A 10,703-nucleotide genomic window follows, 5' to 3' on the forward strand; every position below is an offset into this window, starting at 1 on the left:
TGTATGTATGTGTGTGTGTGTGTGTGTGTGTATATTTGTTTATATGTGTATATAGGAAATATATAGTGATATGATTTTTTTTCCCATTGTTTAATTTTACATTTTTAGTCAGCAAGAACGGATGAAACCAAAATGTTCTATTCACCAAAGAATTGTGAAAAAAAAAAAATTACGATTTTTCCAAAAATATTAAGCAGCACAACTGTTTTCGACATTGACTATAATAAGAAAAGTTTCTTGATCACCAAATCAGCATATTAGAATGATTTCTGAAGGATCGTGTGACACTGAAGACTGGTGTAATGGCTGCTGAAAATTCAGCATTGCCATCACAGGAATAAATTACATTTTTTATTAATTTCCAAAATTTATTTTTTTTATAATATTTAATATTTTACTGTATTTTTAATCAAATCAATGCAACGTTGGTGAGCATAAGAGACTTCCTTCAAAAGCATAAAAAAGTAAACTTTTGAACAGTAATGTGCCTGTTTATGAAACATTGTCTTTTGTTATATTCCCGTTGTGTCACCTGTTTTATAGAAGCAACCACTCAAAGCCATATGTAAATTACTGTAAGGCACGACCTCTCTGGTTTATTGCTTTAATAAACATGTGCCATCTATGAGATGTAATATGTGTCATTGCTAAGATTAAGCTTTATTTTCCTCATAAATTAATTAAAATCGAGTACCAGAGGAATCTTTTTAGTGTTTAATGTTTCATATTCAAAGCTTTCAAAACTGAACAAGCAAAACATTTCCAAACAGAGCGAAACACAGACTGACTTAAACATCTGCAAACTGCTCGCAGTAAATAATGAATGACAAAGTTTCCTGTCTGGGGAAAAGGAGGAGGAAAAGTGATGGAGAAGGCCACGTTTATGAGAGAAATGCAACAAGGGAGGGAGAGAGATTCAAGTTTCTTTTACCCTTTTTAGAGGAGACATTTCCGAGCAGACGTTTGCATCACCTTCCCTCCTCCAGTTACCCCCCAACCGCCATACCACCATTTTTTAGTTTACGCTCTTTTGTTTAATGTGGCATCCTTAAAGTTTCCTGCAACATTCTGCTTGTTTAGGAATTTAACTCAGTGTTTCTAAACGTTTTCTTAAGTGTTTTGGAGGTTTGTTTTATGATCTATCCTAGTTCCCCAAATCTTGTTAAACAATACTGTTAAAAAAATTGAGGTAGGTAAGTTTTTTTTATTTTTTTTTAATGTTTTTGGAAGTAGTCTCTTATGCTCACCATGCTCACATTTATTTGATAGAAATACAGTAAATTTGTGAAATATTACAATTTAAAATAATCCAATAACTTTTATATATTTTACCATGTAATTTATTTCTATGATGGCAAAGCTGAATTTTCATTACTCAAGAAACATTTCTCATTATTGAATAATATCTTAATCTTATTATTTGTTGATAACAGCTTATATTTATATTTACATTATAAATGTCTTTACTGTCACTTTTGATCAATTTATTGCATCTTTGCTGGTTTAAAATATTTCTTTAAAAAAGTTACTGACCCCACACTTTTGAACAGTAGTGTACATCCCAGTATTTATAATACATTAGTGCTTATTTGATGGAGTTTTTCTGTATTCTGAAGGAGGGCAGTCTAACAGTTGCATCCTGGGAAGACCAAACATTTCTGTCCCATGGTGCTTTGCTTGCCAAGAGTTGTCAAGCAGCGATGAAGCTGGCCAGACATGGTACCGAGGCTCAGAATTTGGCTTTTCAGTACGGAAAACACCTCGCTCTGGGACACAAGGTGTGTACACACAGTCACACACATGCATTGCAGGCACAAGCTGTTTCTCTGTTCCTACTGTCTGCTTGAGTTACATTCTCCTGTTTTCTCTTTGTGTAGAAAGCTCATTTCACAAAATTCATGGATATATGTGTGTGTCTTTGTAGCTAAACTCTGATCTGCAGCCGTTCGTGAAGAGTGGGTCAGAAGCGACTGTGTTTAGTTTGGACTCGGCTCCTGTAATCTTCCACAGACAGATCGTAGGACCTGAGAGATGGCGGCACCAGCTAAAACGGGTACCAGACAACCAAATCTGAACACTTGCAGCTGTGTGATACTTCATTCATAGCCTCTCTGTAAAATAACCTGGTGAATCTCATCTCACATATTTCACTACAAAATGTAAAAAAATAAAAACAAAAATCAATTAAAAACAAAAATCAGCATAAACTAATAGGCAATACAACTAGTGGTCGACCGATATATCGGCCGATATTTGCCATTTTTCAAATATCGGCATCGGCCGATAAGTTTTTCTGCTTGGCCGATGTGTTCGAGGTGGAACTTTTATTTTGACAGCGCCTGAGCACACAGTGCTCACATTCTGCCTCTTGTTTACTGTCGTTTTTAACAGTTCTGTCTAATACGGATAGAAGTCTGTCTAATAATCCGATAGAACGGTTAAACAAAGGAATTAATGTATACAGAAAGTATTATAACGATTGCTTTTATATTATTAGTAATAGAAAGGCAAACATTGTAATACTTTCTCGTTTGCTGTCAGCATTAAGCAAATACGTATTTATATAATTTAAACAAATCTTTGAATGACTAATGAACATTTAATTTCTCAAACCTTGCAAACTTAGTCGAATCCAGCTGTGAGATCTTGTGAAGTGTGCATTTTTATCCAGCACGATCGCGTGTTCTCTGTGTGAAGGTCGGTCCGTGTGAATTGAATGCTTTAAACTTTAAACTCGTGATTTCAAATTATGCTGCGCTTTATATGTGTTACACCCTTGCTTTATTTGAAAAATATGATTCCCAGTGCACACAAACTTCCCAGAATGGTGAGTGCCCTGTTGGTTACAGTGTTTACTTCCTTTTTAATTATATTTTTATTAAATATTTATTTATTTGTGAAAAATACTTTGTCATCTAAAGTATAAGTATGTTTATTTTACACATTTATTTTTTAATCCATTGTCAAATGATTTAAAATTTCTTAAATATTAATAATAATTTAAAAAAAAATTATATCGGCTTTATATCGGCTATCGGCCCCCCTGCTTTCCAAGATATCGGCATCGGCTGTCAAAAAACCAATATCGGTCGACCACTAAATACAACATATACTACCGGTCAAAACTACCTGTCAAAAGTTTGAGGTTGGTAATTTTTTTTGTTTTTGTTTTAATAAATTAATAATTTTATTCAGAAAGAACGCATTAAATTGATGCTGAAAATACAGTTTTGCCAACACAAGAATACATTATAAAATATATTAGAATACAATATATTAAATAGAAAAGAGTTATTTTAAATTGTTATAATATTTAATGAAAGGACTGTTTTTACAGCATTTTTGATCAAATAAATACATCCTCTCAAGTCAAGTCACCTTTATTTATATAGCGCTTTTAACAATACAGATTGTGTATATGGTTATATGGTCAATTATATGCTCTCAACACAGATTCAAACATTACCATTCAAAAGTTTGGGTTGGTTAAGTTTTATAGTGTATACAACCATGAAGCATAAATATTTTCCAATTTTAATATGTTTATTCACATTACAGTGATGGAAAAAATCATATGAGCTATGTGATTCTCAAGGCAGCTAGCAGACAGTTAGGCAAGTTTTACTGTATTATGTTTGATATTCTAACTGAGCAGACAGTATTTATCATTAATTGAAGTGATTCAATAAAATTTTAGCCTCTAGACTGGTGGCAAAACACCATTACGGTTCAGGTTTCATTGTGTCAGCATGATGTTCTCTGGATTCACATTTTTCTCTCTTCATTTCAGGTCCAGAATATGGCTAGACAGATTGATTACACAAAGGTAAGTGACTCCTGTTTTTTGATTACTAGAGAGGGAAAACCAAGTAACGAGTGCCTCATTTTAGTGTCTTCTTATTCAGAGAACTTGTGTTCATGTGTTTCAGTGTAAAAGCGACTAAATCAATTGATTATTTTCACTCAGCCAATGAATAAGAGATCGAGATTGTATATTGAATTCAAGAGAAATCAATCCTCCTGGTCAAACCACTAATCAATGATTTCGGTCACAGTCTTTCTGATGAAACATTCATAGAGTTATGATACAAATCGATTCCCCAGGAGTCACTCATGAAATCATTCCCAGAGTCCCAGCATGTGTGTGAATGTTTACAAACAAACAGAAAGAGAAGTTCATTCATATATGATCAATAAAAAAGAAACAAAGTTGAAGATGTTCATGCTTATTTAAATATATATTTTTGTAAGATGGTGAAACCTTAAATTACCTATTATTGTGACAACCAACAGTCCCCAGGAAAAGAACTTAATAAACATACTAAATTATATCTTGATGAAAGTCTAAAAATGCAACAACAAAAAAACAGAAAAAAAAAAAAACTAAGTAACTAAATATTATATATATATATATAATTCTTATTATTTTTTGTTTATTTCAGTTTTAATTATTTTAGTACATCAAGTTAAACTAAATAAAAATGAGAAAATATATTTTTTAATGGTTTCAATTTTAGTTTCAGTTACAGTTTTAGTTTTAGCTATCTATAATAACCCTGCTCGGTTTAAAAACAATAGAAGTAAATGGAAAGTCTGCACCAGGATATAAAAAAACTACATTTCTGTGAGCAAGTTCAAGAATGTAATCAAGTATTTGAATCTGAGGCATATTAAAGTAAAAGTTTAAGAATCGGTCATTGAAAAACCTACATTGATCGACCTGTGCTGTGAATATTGGTGGTTACAGCCCTCAGTGAGCCGATAGGAGATGTTTGTTCTGTAACTGATAGCAAGTTCAGAAATTTGATTTCCAAAGTCAGAAGGGGAAGAAAGACAGAAAGAAAGAAGGGGAGACTAATAGAGGTGGTGGGGAGGGGGCAGGAAGAGGAGGAGGAGGAGGGCACAAGCAGCTCGGGTCGCTGTAGAAACAGGATATTAGGGGATAGAGTGGCAGGTTTATTTGTAGAGGAAGGAGAGAGACGGGTTTGACAGCAGCATCACACAAGATTCTCCTTCAACAGGACACAGACACACACATCACCCCCCCCCAAGGGCTTCTTAGCACAACACATCCCAGAATTCATTTGGCAAAATGGCCTCCAGCAAAACATGTTTGTATGTGACAGTGGAGGACTACAAGACCATTTAAGTGAGGGAGAGTGTGGAATATTCTGGGTTTATGAAAATTATTTATGTTTAATAATATATTATGTTTATTTAGTATTGTGGAATTTTGGTATGTTATTTATGGCATATTGATAATATATTTTTAAATTATATATAGATAATATACACTACTATTCAAAAGTTTACTGCCCATAAGATTTTACTGAAAGAAATGAATACTTTGTTTCAATAAGGATGCATTAAATGAATCAAACATGACTTTGAAGACTTGTTCAAAACAAAATCATAAAACAAATCTGTTCTTTTAAACTTTCTCTTCATAATAGAATCTTGAAAAAATGCATAACAATTGTCACAGAAATATTAAGCAGCATTAAAAACATTACAATTTATTTCTGACCCCAAACTTTTGAATATTAGTGTATTCTTTTTAATAATACATTATATTTGTTAACATTAGTTTGCATTACAGATCATGAACTAACACTGAACAACATTTTTACACCACTTATTAATGTAAATTTATAAATACTATTGCTCAGTTAATTTGTTCATACATACTACATTAACTGAAATATTAAAAATGAATTACTGTATGTAGAAATTAACATTTAAACAAGATTAATAAATGCTGTAAAAGTATTTATTGTTAGTTTGTGATACCAAGCACATTAGCTAATGTTTACAATTGTACCATTTTATAAAGTGTTACTGTCATTTGTTTTGCAAGCAAATCCTGTTAATCTGTAGAAATTGCTTGTTTCAAATATGGGCTGGATTTGACCTGTTCCTTGACCTGTTCCTTGCCTCTAAATTTGGTTACAAGAATATTACGTTTCCTATATCAGTTTCATCAGTTTGATGGAGTGATATTAAAATTTCTCCTCATTCTTGCATGCTCTGCAGCTCCGGGGCCTGATAAAGATGGAACGAGGCGTGAGCCAGACGCTTGACCTGTGCAGTTACCACGGCAACAAGGCCTTGGAGGCCATGAAGTGCTTCCCACCATCAGAAGCTCGGTCGGCACTGGAAAACATGGCCTGCGCGGTCACCAAGTTCTGAAGGTGGATTCAATCTGGATGTATATAATATGAATCCAATTCAGTTTGATGCAGTTAATTAATGCTGAAACTGAGCCTGCCTGGAGTTTGATTATGCTTTTTTTGGGTGCTGTTTTAAGAGGAGTTACTTTGGAGTGTTGGTGGTTCTGACCTGCTCTACAGATGATGAGTTTTACGGAACTGATGAGTGTTGCACACAGTCGAGTTTACCAGACTCATACACACTCTATGCATTTAGTCACCAAATCAGCTTTATTTTTTTTTTATAAAATGAGATATCTTTTTGGAAAAAAAAAAATCAATATGTCTCTTCATTCTAAAATTTCTGTGATTCCTTGTGATTAATGGAGGTCAGTATTTCTATACACCACTTAGAAGACGACAAACAAACATTATTGAAATCATTGTAAGTTGATTTGTGACCATAGAGTAATGCACTGGTATTACAGGGGGCGGCATTAACCAAAATGTTTGTCTGAAAACCGATGACTGTGCGTGTGTGTTGTGGGTGCCCGGGGTGCTCCAGCAGCAGTGTTGGCAGTAATAATTAATGAGGTGAGTGTGTGACCTGAGTGAATGGGCAGGAAATGCTGCAGTATTGATCAGCTCAGCGAGAGGACTGGCGCCAGCCTGGGCAGCCTGCGGTTTCCCGGGTGACCACGGGGAGGACGACTAGGGTGTGAAGTGGGGCGTAGGGGAGTGATGGTCACCACTGACAGCCACCGGGCCACACACACACACTTGAATTGCTTGAAGGACAGAAAGGGAAGAACATGCATGCAGGAACATCAGTAGTTCAGAGTTCCTTCCATGTCTCTCTCTGGCCTCAGATATGTTGGCAGGATATTACACTAAGCTTGCTCGGTAAGAGCGGGACAGCCCTCTGGACATATATGAAAAATTCATTTTGGCCTCAAGCAGACCTGAGAAAACTTCCCGTGAAAACCTATGAAGATGGAAACAAAGAACAAGCAGCTCTTCCTGACACAACATCTCCTGTCAGAGGCAAACTCTTGCACTGTCTTGCCCTGATCAGAGTTTGTTCAGACTTTATTATTAGTGTCACTGTGATCTGACTTCTTTATCACAGATTCAAATATCATACTAAGTGCAGAAGAACAGTATGAAAGGTCATGAGTGATCTTTTGTTTTGTGGGTTTTTGGGTCTCTGTACCTCAATGAGATTGTTCGAATCACAATTTAATTAGTCGTGTGGAAGTTTGCTTCATTTAATCAGTCATAGCTAACACTTTACAGACTGGAAGAAATCAATGTATTATTTAATGTTCTGGCAATTTTCGTTAGTTGATCATTGATGGCTAAGTTTGTACCAGTCTTTCATTGACCTGGCCTGAAAGACAAGCCCAAAATAAGTGATCCAGTCTGGAAAACTAAGCCTAAAACATAAACCTGTTTTTTTTTTGTTGTAAATAATTGTATTATTTAAGAAAACTCTTACTGTTTTCATAAATAAATACTTGTCATACATTTCTGCACACAGGCTCCCTACCAGTTATATATCTGTTTTATCATGGGTGGAATATAAACTAGTGAGAACAAAATGATTCAAACAAGTATTTCAGTCAAATATAATTTATGAAATGTCAAACCTTTAACCCGCGGTAACAGTGTAGCCCAGTTGGAAAACTAAGCCTAAAACATAAACCTGTTTTTTTTTTTTGTAAATAATTGTATTATTTAAGAAAACTCTTACTGTTTTCATAAATAAATACTTGTCATACATTTCTGCACACAGGCTCCCTACCAGTTATATATCTGTTTTATCATGGGTGGAATATAAACTAGTGAGAACAAAATGATTCAAACAAGTATTTCAGTCAAATATAATTTATGAAATGTCAAACCTTTAACCCGCGGTAACAGTGTAGCCCAGTTCCACGGGAAAACCACAGGCTTGGCAAAGCTGAGCATAATGATTGTTTCCAAGCAGGTTTCCCCAAACTCTTTCCATCTGCCATTGGTGCACAAACCGATAGTCCCGCCCCAAAATCATGCTATTGGTTCAGCCAGTGTTACTGGTCCGAATGCTCAAACAGACAGTTTTGATAATGCCAGTGTTTACTTTTTAAGTCTCTGCATTTATTTATTTATTTATAAAATGTACTACTAGCCTACAGTTTGTATTATGGACATTCATTAAAAAAAAGTTTGTGTGTGTGTGGGTTATGGGGTCAGACGGCGGCCTATTGAAAGTCAGACATACAGTACACACAGACTTGGAGTGTGAGTTTATGGCCTTCAGTATCATCACCCTGGTAACCTGATCCTGTCTCTGTTTTTGCGCATGGAAATGATTTTTGCGGTTTGGCTGTTCGTGGCAATCCGATCCCCTGATGACATGGTGGCTGGATTCGCACAGGTAGAGCAAGCGAGACAGTGTGTGTTTGATAGCAGCTCCACTTCAGCAAAGCTCAAAGCTATTACAACACTCATTTATTCCATGCAGACAGGCGACTCTCCGCCTCCTTTATGTTTGGGTCTGTGTGAGTTATTTTAGGACAGGAGGAGGCTGGTCCGAGATCAGTCACCTATTGGTCTCCGTGCATTGAAACTAAAATTTTAATATCGGTGTTTTGGGTCTTTGTATAATAAAATTAGGCTAATAGGAAGCGCTCTTGTTTTGCATGTGACATGTGACATTTTGTCACGTGTACTTATAGACTCAAAGCATTTTTATAGCATTTTTAGCTGATATGAAAAGCAAAACAATTAATTGCACAGCAGTTGACTTATGTCTATCAGTTTGATTTTATTTTCCTTGCGTGTTTATCCAACAGCTTATTATTAAAACAATTATGATTGTAATTAGAGTTTTAGCTTGGAGAACAGAATACATGAAAGAGACTTTTGAAGTAGGGAGGCGTTTGAAATATATTTAGTACGCGTTTTTTTGTTTTGTTTTTTTTTGGCACAAATGCACTAAAATATATATCCTCTCGATTTGACGGATGCAAATCTTTTTTTCTCGTGAGATAAAAAATGAGATGAGCGCATGTTGAAATTAGTCTTTAACGAGCAGTGCGAGACTCCCCGTTCACTGCGCGCGCGTCCCGTGGAACAGAGGAGTGAGCGTCATCGCATGAGCGCGTGATGGATCAAACAGCCCACATTACCTGAATAATGACCAGCGCCTCATCACACCCACATCTCAAAGAGCCACGGCTCCGTGACTTAATGCAGACATCACTAATGCAGACATTACTAATGCGCGTTACGGGACATTGGTCACATCGGGTGCCGCTGATGAGTGTCTGAGAACAGTTTCAGAGGTGTGCGTTTGCGTGCGAGAAGGAGGGCAACGGTGGACTTATTTCACCTATTTGCTTTAGTGCAAGATACTGCAGTATGTTGTTGTGTGGTTTGGGTTTGTAACAGACAATGTTCGTCTCCCATAAATAGATCGTGAATTAGATATATTTAGACCTCCTTGTTGTTTATATAAATATGAATTTGTTTTATTTTTCAATTTCAAATTACTTTATTGGCGTGATTTGCCTCAAACAATAAAATAAACAAATAAATAAATATTGTTAATAAAAATAACAAAAATGTGTTAATAAAATAATGACAATATATAAATTTAAATACAATTACAGATTATTTATTTGACAAAACATTTCACAATACAGTAACGCAACTTTGCCCTGCATTACTTGTCATATCCACTAGACGGCAGTTCATTGGTAAACTGGCAGTAAACAACATAAAAGCGCTGACATTGTTGCAGTTAGTTAAATTATATTAATATGATGTTGGCTAGTTGTAACTATCATGGTCAAGAATATGAAGTTTAGCCTATTTATGTGCTGATAAAGTTAATAATGGCTTTTCTATATAACATGATTATATGTAAAAGAGTACAGAAAGCAGTTTAGACCTACATAATTTAAAAGTGCGCACACGTAGGCTATATTACTCAAACAACTTGCATAGGTTTCCTTAAAGTGCTAACCTTAATCCAGGTTACTATTTTAGCTGGTGGGAAACTATACAGAACCATGTATTTAGGCTAATTATAATGCTTTGGCAATTAGTATGCAAAATGCACTACTACTTTATCACTTTTTCATTTAATTTTAAAACAACATTTTAAAATCTACAATTTGATAAAGAGAATGATACATTTTGGTCTTAAATGTTACAGATAAATTGTTTTTTGGGCAACATTTGGTTTCATAAAGAAAGTCAAAAAATTAAATAAAATAAAAAATACAATACTTCGAGTCACTAATCCACGAAGACTTAGTAAATGAATATTTTTTTAAACCAAATATTATTAAATGCAAAACCTGTGAGAACAAAGTACATCCAAACAATTCGTGGTAGCCTATCGTTTGGTTTTCTTGGTGTTGCTTACATTTCCAATCTCATTACTCAGAATTTGCTGAACGTCATTTATTTAACCGTACCACCATCAAATCAATCGTTTTAGAATAAAACAACAGAATGCACTATAAAACGTGTATGTGTGTGTATATATATATATATATATAT

The 10,703-nt window shown here is 34.9% G+C and overlaps 1 protein-coding gene across 1 annotated transcript in view; it reads left to right on the forward strand.

The window, feature by feature from the left end:
* Positions 1 to 7,580, forward strand: part of LOC107757119 (decaprenyl-diphosphate synthase subunit 2-like) — a 36,138-nt gene extending 28,558 nt beyond the window's left edge. The window contains exons 6-9 of the mRNA XM_016574504.1: positions 1,617 to 1,778; positions 1,925 to 2,053; positions 3,791 to 3,826; positions 6,034 to 7,580. Coding sequence (XP_016429990.1) covers positions 1,617 to 1,778; positions 1,925 to 2,053; positions 3,791 to 3,826; positions 6,034 to 6,189 — 483 coding nt within the window. The 3' untranslated portion in view covers positions 6,190 to 7,580. The remainder of the gene's footprint in view (positions 1 to 1,616; positions 1,779 to 1,924; positions 2,054 to 3,790; positions 3,827 to 6,033) is intronic.
* Positions 7,581 to 10,703: the final 3,123 nt, after the last annotated feature.

The sequence above is a fragment of the Sinocyclocheilus rhinocerous genome, unplaced genomic scaffold (assembly GCF_001515625.1).
Source record: "Sinocyclocheilus rhinocerous isolate Xijiao unplaced genomic scaffold, SAMN03320098_v1.1 scaffold503, whole genome shotgun sequence".
In the NCBI taxonomy this organism is placed as follows: domain Eukaryota; kingdom Metazoa; phylum Chordata; class Actinopteri; order Cypriniformes; family Cyprinidae; genus Sinocyclocheilus; species Sinocyclocheilus rhinocerous.